Here is a 13,499-nt window from a genome sequence, read left to right as displayed (position 1 = left end):
TAAGGTCTTTTTCAGAAGTTCTGTCTTGTTCCTTCATTTGGAACACATTCCTCCATCTCATTTTTCCTGACTTTTTGTGTTTGTTTCTGTGTATTAACTGAAACAGCTACATCTCCCAGTCCTGAAGGAGTGACCTTGTGTAGGAGATGAACTTCATCATTCAACCTTGACCTAGGTCTTGGCTGTCTCTTGAACCTTTGTGACTGTCTAAGCAGCCTGATTTAATCTTGAGAAGTTACAGTTGTTGAGGGCGTGCCAAGACCTGCCAGTGTTCCAGTGTGGGTATTTTAGTCAGTACCAAATTTCAGAATAGTCGAAAGCCAGATTCCTGGGCAGCAGCGTTTAAAGTATGGAAATATACAGTCTGTAGGGCTATAATTGTTAACCCTGCTCGCCTCTAGAGTAGGAGATCTGGAGGGGTCCCCTGGATAACAGTTGCAAAAATTGAGGCTTCAGACAACACTCTAAGCTCCTTTCTGGGAGGTACCACCAGGCTGTAGCAAGGCCAAGGGAGAGCACAAGACGGTGTCTCCCTGTGTTCCCTCAGAGTGCTTTGGTAGCCTCAAGATGCATGGCAAACCTGAAGCCTGTCCCTCAGGTTAAAGCTTCAGAACTTGTAAATAAGCCTTTTTTGCTGACAAACTGGAGTACATTTCAGTCAACTGTCTGTACAGCACCGGGCATGGCAGCCTGCCAAGAACAGTCTTTCCCATTGTTACAGTCCCATGGGGCTCTGGAACATAAAACCTCCTAGCCACCAGGACCAGGGATCAAGGGGTGCCCCCTGTGTGGACTACACTTGCCCGCAGCCTTAGTATGGCAGGGGAATAGCACTGGGGGCAGGGCACAACCACCATTGTTAGCAAGGCAGAGGGAGGCTGCTGTGTTTTTGAGTGTCCTCCTGTGCCAGCATCACAGAGGGAGACTGCCAAAATGGTGCCCATCAGTGCCTCCATCCCCAGAGAAAGTCCCAACATGTCCCTGCCTCTCCAGAAGATTCTTTAAGATTCAGAAATGCAATCTCCTCCACATATAGCCTAGGCACTTTTCAAACTGCAGTCTTTATGCTAGGTTCTGGGGCAAGTGAGTCCATATGTGAGCCCTTTAAAAAGGAGTTTCTCAGATCCTACAGTCCTCTGGATCCCACGGATGTAAGCCCCACTGGGGACTTGTCTCTCCAGTGCAGGTCTGAAGGGTTGGGATGCCTGATGTGGGTCACAAACCCCTTGCTCTTCAGATAAAAGCTCCCTATATTGGGTTGCTGCACTGGGGATGGGGTTTTTGGTGAAACCTCATCTCTGTCTCCCTCATCTGTCTTGATGGGGCCCTTTTATCCTCTGTTGTGGAGGAACTCTTCAGCTAGCATTCAGTTCTTCTTCAGGGGGATTATTCCCTATGTGGCTGTTGACGTGGTGTGTCCTTGGGAAGGGGGGAGTTCCGGATCTTCCTACACTGCCATCTTGGACCAGCCCCTGCCAGGTATTTTTCTAGATGCTTTGAACGCAGCATCTCATGTGGTCCTCGAAATAACACTATGAGATAATAACTCTAGTAATATCTCCACTTTTGAGGTGACAGGTCCATATGGGAATATTAACTGGTTAACAGAAGAGAGAATAATCTGGATGCTGTAAAGATCATCTAGACCTGAAATAAAGGGCTACAGTCAAGAATGGTGCCGGTGTGGCTAGAAAAGGAGAAAGGGAAGGAAATTCACATTTAGATAGGCTCCTTCACATTAGACAGCATTTGGGTGTTTCAAATGTATTTTCATTTATGGGGAAACAGGAAAGAAAAACAGACATGCCTTCATTACTGATGGAATGGGGGAACCAGGGGCAAAGTGAAAGGAACTGCTCCAATGTTTCAAGCTTGAGCAACTACAAAAAAAAAAAACCTGAAAGTAACAGGACATGAGAAAGTGAAGCTGGTTTTAGATAAGACAGTCTATGTAGTACTCTGGAGTTGCTGAACTTAAGATGTCAGAGGAACAACTTAACTGGAAATGTCCAATAGTTAACTAGAGCTTGCTGGTTAAAGACAGAAGTGAAAACCTGCAGTTATTTCTGTAACAGTGATAAGTGGAACTGTAAGAATATGTGAGAATTCTCTAAAGGAGAATTCAGAGAGACAAGGAACGCAAGCAAAATGCTGTAAAATTGTCTTGTAGATCTATTTCATCTGTAGTTCGCATAGATGTATAAGTGGTTTTGCTCCTATACCAAACCATCTGACAATGGAACATAAGCTGCAGAGCAGAAAGCAATCTTCTATTTTCCCCAAATCTACACATTTCAGGCTTTAAATACACTGGAAGCATCTTGAATGGAAATATTTAACATCTTAGAATCCTCAGGGTACTTGTATTTCTTGGTATTAGCTTTATGATATTATCATTTCTCAAAACAAATATGACATGTGCAAATCTAAAGGGAGAATTTATATTTGATTCTTCTATGTAATGGCAACTTTGTAACAATTTCAATCCACTTCAAATCATCTAGTCTATAAAATATGATGTTTGGGGCTTGTCTGAATGTAACTTGGGCTTGGCAGAGTAGATGGACTACAGATAAAACAAAGTCGGCCATGAGTTGGTTTTTAAAGCTGGGTGATGCTTATACAAGAGTTCATCATACTATTCTCAAGATTTTATATCAGGCTTGAAATTTTCCTTAATAAAACATTAAAAATCATCTAAACTAAACTATAATTCAAGTCTACCCTATCAAACTGCAAATAGTGTCCTGGTAATGAAGAAAATAGAAACAAAAAAGAAAAGTGCATTTTAAATGTAGTTTGACTACATAAATCTTTGTGTTAACTTAAAATTTTTATGAACAATAATAAAGAACAAATCCTTACCACTCCTATGCCTTCAAAAGCAAACACAGCAGTACCAAAAAAAAGCGGGTATTTTTTCCAACCAGCCACTATTGGAAGATTGTGGGGATTTGGCATATTCTGGAGAAAGAAAAAAAAAAAAACAAGAGAAGTTCCATCTTTTACTTATTTTAAACAATGTAAAACGAAAGCGTGACATCATATACTTCTGAGCTTCACAGTAACAAATTTATGTTATAAAAGTGAATAATTCTTTCAATAAACACTTTAAGCACCTATGTTAAATGTAGCCAAGCTGTTAGAATTTCACTGCCAAAAGCCATTGTTTCCCTCATGCCCACACATTCCATCTGAGCTCGATGCTCCCGATTACCTGTTTCCACCTTCAAGTCCCAGGCTGTTCACACTGGGTATGGCTCCTGGCACAACAGGAAATAACATAAGCATACTCAGTCTGAACTGAGTGCCATATAGTCAGTTATCAACCACTGCTCATGGTGTCCAGTGAAATTCATTTTCTACTCTGTTTTGCTCTTTCCATCTCCAAGTCACCTGGTTCCTGATTTTGGCTTTCTACCTCATAATTCTGCTGCTTCCTCGTAAAGGTCTCCTTGATGCAGTGTCTTACACTTTAACCAGCCAGTTGCCATTACTCTTATTATTCGTACATACTCCTTGACCCTGGCTTTCATTACTCAGCCCCGACCCACAGCCTTGTTCCAAATTTTGCCATCCGGAGACTCACAAACTGTACATCTTGTTCAAGATCTCTGGTTCCACAATGACTATATCTTCCAGCTATCCCAAGTCTGCTTCCTACTCTGTTTACCACCCTGTGTTCTCTGCCCTCCTTAATTGGAAGTGGAATTCAAGATCAAGAAAAGAGGATGAAAAAAATAACCTGAAGTGTAAAAGCACATGGATAATTTGGGTAATAAAGAGGACTAGAATATCAGAAGCGTAGGGAGACTTGTGTGATATAATGGTTATCCATGATGGAAAATACAAGTTATGGTCAAAATGAAAGGGATATTTAAGTGTTTGGGTCATCTGAGAATACCTGTTATTCAAGACTCACACTGTTCCCTCTATCTAAGGAACTACCTTTTCTGCTCCACTAATTCTTACATGTTCAGGTAAGGGGTCGTGAACTACAGCCTTATGAGATGTTCCTGCCTGTTCCCTTCCATCTTATGTACAATAAGAAAATGTCTACAGGTTTTAGAATTCAGGGCAGGGGGAATGAAACAGACCCATCATAACAGAGTTTGTGATAAACTGCCAATGGAGGTTTTAGGACAATTGCAACAGCAATATACAAAATGGATTGGCTCAGGAAAGACTAGAGCAGGCATTCTTGACCTTTTCTGAGTCCTCAGCCCCTTAGAGATGAAAGCTATACACCGCTCAGTAGAAGAATGCATATATACATACAGAGATGCTAAATCTTGCAAATAATTTTAAGGGATTTGCAGATCCCCTGAATCCCATCAACCAATGTTTTTTTAAGGATAGTCCTTGTAGGGTTAGGATCCCCAGACTTCAGACAATGAAATCAGCTGAGGTTGCATACTTCAGACAGACAGGCTACAGATTAGTAGAGTGGCAGTGAATGGAAGTGGTGGCAGCAAAAACAGGTTCAGAAGTCAAAGAAAATTATAAAACTACATCTCGAGACTGGTTCAAATCTTACAAGAATAAAGAAAACACTAGTGAGTTCTTTGTTTCCTGTTACACAGTGTACTGAGGCACTCCTAAATCTTACAACTCAATAGGGTAGGTATCACTATCTTCTGCAGCAGTGTCACAAAGCCCAGAAACAGATTTACCAAGATTCAAAACCAAGCCTGAAGACAAAGCCTGCGCTCTGTGTCACACACTCTGCCAGCTGAGCAGGAGCCCCAAGTTTACTGATTATCTCCTGTGTTGCCACATGACGAAGTAGGGGTCTTCACACATCATTACTTTTACCTCCAAAGTGAACAAAGAATTAGTTATAAGAACCATAGGTTAAAAACGGTTTAAAAACATGTTATACTTACCCTAACGACATACTGATAAATTATCACAAGACTGACAGCCATGGAAAGGTTGGCGAGGAATGAAAGCACAAACAGATTCTTTAGCTCACGAATGAAGACCAAAAGAATTATAAATGGAAGAAAGCAAAGCATATATATCCTTAGGTCAATACTTCTTCTCTCACATGGATTTGATGAATTGGTACTATTCAAAAGTAACACTTTACTCTCCAGGAATCCTTCATGAACCTACATAGGATTACCAGGAGAATAAGGAAGAGGGGGAGAAAAAAACTTTCATCAACTTATAAGTGACAAAATATCAAGAAATTACCTATACACTCTATATGATAATTCCTTTACAATAAATGTTCATATTTTTTCAAGATATTCTAGCTTCCTAGAAATACATATTTATCAAATTTAAGGATAATTAAAATAGGATAATTCTTCTTTGCAAAACAACTTCTTTTATCATACTGTAAAAATAAAGTTCACTAGAAAATTATGAGGATGAATTTACCAATTTATTTTGAAGCTTTGTGCTCATGATTCCAGCAAAGGCTCAACCTGCTTCTGAGATAATCAAAAGTGGATGCATACTTGCCTAGAATGACCATATTCTACTCCAGATATCCTACTCTGACTTACTCTCTTCAGAGAAGGTAACAAGCTCATATACCTCTTAGAAATGTACAGTAGTCAAGATAGAGTTTAGAAATCATAGCCTAACTTTAAAGCTGTTTTATAAAACAACTGTTTATAAATTATCATCACTATCAAAGGGGTGCCTGGCTGGCTCAGGCAGTTAGAGCATGTGACTCTTGATCTTGGGGTTGAGTTCAGGTTCCATGTTGGGTATAGAGATTACTTAAAAATAAAATCTTTTAAATAAATAAATAATCATCACTATCAATACATGCATGGCCATGTGCTAGATGTAGATAAATTTTTGCTAGAGCAAAAAACTTCAATAAATCAACTTTACCTTCAAATTAATTCAGCCACTTCTATATACCAACATTCAGTGTTCAAGAGTTACAGTAATTTGTAGGTTCCACATATTAAAACTTGTCTCATTCAATTAATCACATAATCCAACTTACTAAAACAAATATGAAATTATGCAGGACTCTACAAACACTCTTACAAACTCACAGCAGAGGTATATAATATTATAATTTAAATGCTAGGGAAAATCTATTTGCCCACAAACACTCTACACCCTCCTTTGAACACAATGACATTATCAAGTCTCTAGATACTTAAATTCTTAAGAACAAGATCCTATAATAATAACAGGGAACATTTTTTGAGTACTGAACTAAATATATACAACATCTCATCTAATCCTCAAAACAACTGTCTGAGATGGGTAGTAGTATTAATGTCAACTTATAGTTGAGGAAACTGAGGTTTAAAGAAGGGCCTTAAAAAAAACCTTACATAATATCAAGCCAGTAAGTGGTAGTTCTAGGATCCAAACCTGGCGGGAGACACTAGAATTTAGCTTATGACTGCTGCATGTTAACTGGACCAAAATACTGCAATTCGGAAAGGGGAGGCCCCTTGCTCAACTAGCCACCTGCCCTCTACTTTGACATCTCTCTCTCTAAATATAGTAAGTATTAAGAGGCCCATAAGTCAGAAGTTTAGAACAAAATTATAATATGATTAACAATTCAACTGTTTCCTATATACTATATAGAAACAAAATTATATAGAAGTATAATTCTATACTTCTAATTTGTGATAAACAATGTTTAGTATCACTACAAATGTACACATCACCTTAAACTGCAGGCAATGTATTTACTAGTTTTAAGTTAGATAGGCAATTTGTAACTCGTACTGGACTAACAAACTCTCAGGTTATACCATGAACCATTTAAGAAATGCATACCTCACATTTATCTTGTAATTGGCCATCAAAACTTTGTATTTTAATTTTTTTTTTTGAGAGAGAGAGAGCGAGCGAGCACGCAAGCAAGGGAAGAGCAGAGAGAGAGGGAGACACAGAACCCAAAACAGGCTCTAGGCTCTGAGCTGTCAGCACAGAACGTGATGCGGGCCTCAAACCCACAGACCATGAGACCACGACCTGACCCAAAGTCAGTCGCTCAATCAACTGAGCCACCCAGGCGCCCCCAAAACTTTCTATTTGAGGATCTGAAATTAGAAGCAAAATTGGTAATTCACATTATTTGGCTTTTAAAAACATATTTTATTTGTTGACTTGTTTTCCCAGTAACAAAATTATTTATAGCCAAATGCTTCTGTATCAAAGAAGTACCACCCATAATCAGATTAGATAATGATCAACATTAAGCTCTAACAAGGATACCTGGCAAGAGAAAATCAGTTATATAACCAATTTTAAAAAGGGTTGTTTGAATGGTGAGATGGTTGGGAACATGAAATTAATTCTACCACAAATATCTCATAATAATTTAGTATTCTTTGCCAGAAAAATGATTATAAAAATCATCAGGATTAAAAAATAAAATAAAGTGTAGATACATACCCAGAGCAAGATTCAGGTAAACATTTGAGTCCTTTGGTGCCCTCTAGAGACAGATATTGGCTATCTAATAGGACTTCCTATGATCTCACATGTTTACCAAAATGCAAAACACTGAAATAAATATTATAAAATAAAATTACTAAATTCAGTTGTTTCCATTTAAAGCTTAAATTTACTAAAATCTACTACTTATTAATTTTCAATGATTCAGTAATTTAATGGTTAAAATTCCAAAGGTAGATTATGTTCTTCAGCAAAGTTAAAATAAATACAAAATTAAAAAGCCTTAACACCCTATATTTGTATACTGCTTTACATTTTGCAAAGGCTTTCACAAACCTTTTGTCACCTGAGCCTCATGATAAGTTTAGGAGGAACAATGGGAGATTTTGTTATTATTCCCATTTTACATATAAGGAAACTGAGGCTTGACCAGGGATAAGGAGATCTTACCCAATGTGTGATTTAAAACTGAGAGACAAGCAATTTGAATGTGGATATTGTCTTTAAAATACACGGTCTTAAGTATCACTATATCTTTTTTTCTCTTAATATCCCTTCCTCACTCTTCATTCCCAAAAACACTATTTTATCTACCTGAAATGTTCTAGAGTATCTTCGAGTAGGAACAGAGGGGAGCTACAATAACCACGATGGATTAAATCATTGGAGGTACTATCCATTCATTTTCTCCTGCCAATTGTCCACAATGACTTAATGGGACCAAAAACAGTCCTGTGGCAGTCAGAGTAGGAGGTTCACACATCTGTATGGCAACTAACCCCTTACTTCTCTGATCTGCTAAAATATTGCAACTTTGATTTTATGTAGATTAATGTGGTAATAAACTTACAGTTTTTAACTCTAACAATAGTAATTGGTAACGTATAATCAACCAGTGTGTCTACTCTTGGAGACTGCTATAAAATGTGAGAGAACAGATCTGCAGAGAGTGAAAATCTCTGATGCTACTGTTTCAATAACCATCTGTCTGCTCTGCTGAGGTGAAGTGTTCACCATTGCTTTCAACTTTTCTCAAGTCTGCGTATCTTTTACCATGTTGCTTTTTATAACTCAAAGGACTTTCATTGTTCCATCTATAGCAGGCATTCTTCTCCCAGAGAGTCACTTTTTCTGCCTGGTCTTCTTAGAACATGTGCAAATGAGTTAAATTCTTCCATTCAACTTTGGAAGCAACTGATAATATTTCATAGGAGAAAGTCACCAACCCTAAGCTTATAGACATTTATTGTATGCATTTACATACTCTATGTCATATGCACACACACGCACAACTAAAATCAGACAAGGTCCTGTCCAGTGATGAACAATTAATGTAATGGGTGGCACCAGTGTGTCATAGACCTAGTTCTCAGTTTAATCTGCATGACTTAGGGCACACTGCTCATGCTTTTTGAGATTTAGTTTACGCATTCAAAAAATGAGCATTGTACATGACAGAGTAGTGGTAAAAACTAAATGAAAAACTAAATGAAAAATGCAATACTTTATTAATATAAGATTATTAGGCATTGCTAGCATTATTCTTAAATTCACATCAAGTTTGTGGTGGCTCTCTTAGAACATAATAGAAAAGATACATGACTACCATGTTGTATAATCCTGGAAAAGGAGCATTTTTCATCATATTCTACAAAAATGACTGGTAAGATGGTATGTCTTATCAGTTCTTGACAACAGATAGTCTCTTGACTGAGTTAGTAGTCAAAAGAATATGCAACTTGTGGAATTAAATACTTGTAAGTCAAAAGCACACTGTCTATAATGAGTAATGCTAACGAAAGCATCTACTCTCCTATTTGTAAGGAAGGGTTGACTCCGTGAGCCTTTCCAACATTAAAAATCTAAGCTAGGGGCTTTAGCAAATTATGGCCCAAACACCAGATCCAGACTACCACCTAAATTCTTGAAATAAAGTTTTATTGGAATATTGCCATATATATTTGTTACTATCATTATTGTCTATGGCTAAGTCAAGAAGACCATATGACCTGCAAAACTGGAAATACTTATTATCTGGACCTTTCCAGAAAATTTGTCATTCCTGGTCTAAATATAAAATGAAGCATACTTTATACTTGAAAAAGTGAGTCAAATATATACTTATATATCTACATATAGGTTCTTTAGAAAACATATTCATGTCATTTTGCATTAAAATACCTACAAGTACTGTATCTTACTATGTAAGATGTCTACTATTGTACAATGCACATATGGATAGTTAACAAATGTTATTGATTAAAATAATGATTAAAGCAGAACAGGGTATAATGTACTAGTTACAAGTTAAAGTGCATAAAGAAATGTATTTTGGCGCTGTTTTGATAGGGGAGCTTTTTTATTTCAGTGCTTTGCATGTTTGTTCAAATTGACAGTCTCTACCAAGACTGCAAACCACTTCCTTTAAACGTGAACCCTTAAAATATGGAGAGAATTACAGAACACTACACATTTTTGGACATGGTATCTTTTTAGGCAATAGCAATAATTACTGGATTTTAGTAATGCCCTCTTTTAACTTCACTTTTTAGGTTGCTGGCTAAACCATGTATGTTTACTTATAAAAAAATCAATTTAAAAATATGCTTCCAAAACATCTGTGTATCTGCTTTTGAGGCCTAAATTTCAAGTATGTAAGAATCAGTCAAATTATGTCCGGTTCTGATCTGACATAACAAACATTACTGATATACAATGGCAAGAAAAGTAAAATCAACAACAGCAGCAGAAAATCCAACTTACAAAAAAGAAGACTAAAGGAAAATTTACAAAGGAACATGCTTTATGAAAGCAACACATTTTCATATTCACCATGGTTTACTCAAAGGAAATATGATGCCAAAACTATGGAATGGGAAGAAACTGATCTCCATAACTGAAGAGAAATACTTACTTGTTTTACATTTTCAGCTAAGAAGACAATATAAACACTACAGAATCCCAGCTGTGTTATCACCAGAAAAAAGTCAACCACACTCCTGAAAAGAGATACCCACAAATAAGTATCAATAAGAGCTGCTGATATATTAATATATTTTTCTCTTTTTAAACTATTTGAAAACATTTTATCATAGCTTATATTCTTGTCATTTCCTTAAATAAAATAAGTAAATAAAATTTATTTCCTCAAAGACCACACATTTGCTATCAGTATGTGAACTAGTGAAGTACTACTCACCAAAAGGATGTTCCATTCAGCTAAAAGGCCAACATTTCCCTATCATTTATTTCTGAAATTCAACAGTCTGAGTATATGCTTATAAAATGATTTCATGAAAAAATTTCATCTTTTAGGTCAAGCCTATCTCCTCTACTTCTTGAGCCTTTTCTGATTAACCCAGTGTATTTCCCAGCTCTCTTGGCTTCATGTCATTTGCAAATGTTATGAGTGAGCATGCTCTCCACTATCCAAATCACTAATAAGAACATGAAATGGGAGAGGACTGGGGGTGTGGCCCTAAATCATAAACCAAAGACTTATCCAGTAGCTTAGCTCTGAGTAAGCTCCAGTAGTATCTCTTAATGAGATAACTTAAGAAAATTCCAGCTACAGGGGCACCTGGGTGACTCAGTCGGTTAAGCATCTGACTCTTGATTTCGGCTCAGGTCATGATCTCAGGGTTCATGAGATGGAGCTCTCCGTCGGGCTCCGCACTAACAGGGGTGCAAGCTGCTTGGGATTCTCTCTGTCCCTCTCCCTCTCCCACTCATGATCTCTCTCAAAATAAATGAACAAACATTAAAAAGAGAGAGAGAGAGAGAGAGAGAGAGAGAATTCCAGCTACATAGTGTACAGAAATGAGAAAGGAATGCCACCAGTTAAATTTGCATAGTTTGGGTATTGTGTTTAATCAAGTTATAAATCTGCCTGCATATTATTAATATGCAGCCCATACGTCTCTATTTTGTCCAGGGAATGATGAGTAACTACAATAGCATTCACCTACTAATTCACTGTAGTCTTTGCTTGACAATCAATGTCAAGCTGTCAAACAATCTGGTCTACAAGTCTACAGACCTTCCTTCTCTCATTTGAAATTGGATGGGTCCTTGCTTATTTTCATTCTTGCCATAACTATAGCTCTCATGGTTCTTCAGGGATCTCCTTACTGTAAAGAATCTTACTACCCTGAAATGAATTCAAGTTTCTTCTTTCTGATGAATTATGTTTAATTATGTTTAAGTATTCCCTTAAGATCTTTTCATCCACCTTGGATTTTAGCATCTTACCAACAATCATTCCAGCCACATCTACATGAAAGTCATTCTTCTTGACAGAAAAAATAGACAAAGCTGTCTCTACTCTGGGGCAGAAGAAGGAAGAAGATAGGATTCTGGGGCAAATCCTAGGGCTTTTAGTCTGCTTTCCTCCTTCTTCTACTTGGCATATCAAGAACTCTGAGAAGCTCATAAATAAACCGAACTTCCTGCAAATTCCCAGAAAGGTCATGTTTAACCATAAACTCTACTAGCACTCCACTGTTCTTTTCCTTCTTTTAATTTCCACAGCACATATCATTTGTACCACTGTCAGCATTTTGTTGATTACCTATGCCTATTTTTCCAGTCCTGTTTTCAAGCTGGCTTTGATCAGCCATGTCTACCAATGATGAAGTTACATTTAAATGATAAGATAGCAAAATAAGATTATGCTAAAATACACACTTCAAATGTTCTATGAGCATGAAAGCCAAACACTACAATTTTATCTAAAATAATGAGACTGCAACATTTTTCTTGCTTTTTCTCCTTTCCTCAAAAAAAATATTAACATGACTATATCATAGGTTAGCCAGATGCTTTATAAACATCATTTTATTTAAAATACTATGATAATCCTGGGGCGCCTGGGTGGCTCAGTCAGCTAAGCATCTGACTTCGGCTCAGGTCATGATCTCACGGCTGTGGGTTTGAGCCCCTCATTGGGCTCTGTGCAGGCAGCTCAGAGCCTGGAGCCTGCTTCAGATTCTGTGTCTCCCTCTCTCTCTGCCCCTCCCCTGCTCACACTCTGTGTCTCTCTCCTTCAAAAATAAACTTTAAAAAAAAAATTTTAAATACTATGATAATCCTATGAAGTAAGTATCACCATAAACTCATCTGATAACGTGAAAACTAAAACAAAATGATAAATCATTTGACTCAGTTCATAAAATTGAAAAATGGCAGAGTTGAGATTTGAACCCAAGCCTGTCTAACTCTAAAGATTATGTTTATCCCCCCAGCTTTATCACGCTTCTATTCACGTATCCTGTCAACTTAAAACACTTGAAAAGTAATGTGATTTTGATAACCAGATACTAGAAATACAGTAAGTGCTTACCGTCCCCATGCTGCTTGCTTCTGAAGACAACTCCAAGGACTTACTTCCATAGCAAAACTCACAGTGTCACTATAACCCAATGTTGACTTTTTAAACCTGCAATTTAAGGATGTACATGCACATGAAAAAGGCAAATTTTAAGTTGGTCCGTAAATCCAACCCTTGAAAAGAACATTGAATACATAGAGAATAATAAATGTAAGGGTATACAATAACAGAGGAGCTTTTGAGATTTCAAGATCTGCACACCCTAAGATATGTCTCATGAAATTTTAAGTCTTTTTACTAATATATTAGCTTTTATCTACTGTTAAAGTTTATAAATTTGGAAATGTCATATGACATAAATATTTGTGCTTCACTGATTTAAATATTTAAATTACCTAAAAACATCAACTACATTGTTCAAGCCTAAATTATTCATTCTTAAAAGAGCATTATTTTATGCATCTGCACAGGGCTTTACAACATATTTACACATAAACTATCTTATCTAATACTTAGCCCCATGAGGTAGCTATTATTTCCCTATGTTCTCTTTCCCACTTTTTTTCAAGTATCATTATTATTTAAAGATGATAAATGACTTGCTCAAAGTTTTAAGAACATTTAACAACAACAACAAAAAGAGTTATAATCAGAATATTAGTTTATTAGAAAAGGCAATATTTATTTTTTAAAAAGTCCACTGTGCAGAAGCATTTCATGATACAAAAATAAAGAAAAAGAATATTATTTTATTGACTATTTACCAACCCACATATCA

The 13,499-nt window shown here is 36.8% G+C and overlaps 1 protein-coding gene across 2 annotated transcripts in view; it reads right to left on the bottom strand.

The window, feature by feature from the left end:
• SLC36A4 (solute carrier family 36 member 4) overlaps positions 1–13,499 on the bottom strand; it is a 51,626-nt gene that overhangs the window by 22,456 nt on the left and 15,671 nt on the right. The window contains exons 5-8 of one of the 2 annotated variants that reach the window (XM_047071028.1): positions 12,734–12,829; positions 10,307–10,391; positions 4,887–5,114; positions 2,866–2,964 (exon numbers count right to left, since the gene is read on the bottom strand). In XM_047071028.1, coding sequence (XP_046926984.1) covers positions 2,866–2,964; positions 4,887–5,114; positions 10,307–10,391; positions 12,734–12,829 — 508 coding nt within the window. The remainder of the gene's footprint in view (positions 1–2,865; positions 2,965–4,886; positions 5,115–10,306; positions 10,392–12,733; positions 12,830–13,499) is intronic. The other variant, XM_047071029.1, reaches the window with a different exon arrangement.

This window comes from Lynx rufus, unplaced genomic scaffold, assembly GCF_022079265.1.
Source record: "Lynx rufus isolate CCGP_SWC_20201006 ecotype Redwood Valley unplaced genomic scaffold, mLynRuf1.p SCAF_9, whole genome shotgun sequence".
Taxonomy (NCBI): Eukaryota; Metazoa; Chordata; class Mammalia; order Carnivora; family Felidae; genus Lynx; species Lynx rufus.
The sequence above is the reverse complement of the archived record's forward strand: the minus strand, read 5'-3'. Positions and strand labels throughout refer to the sequence as shown.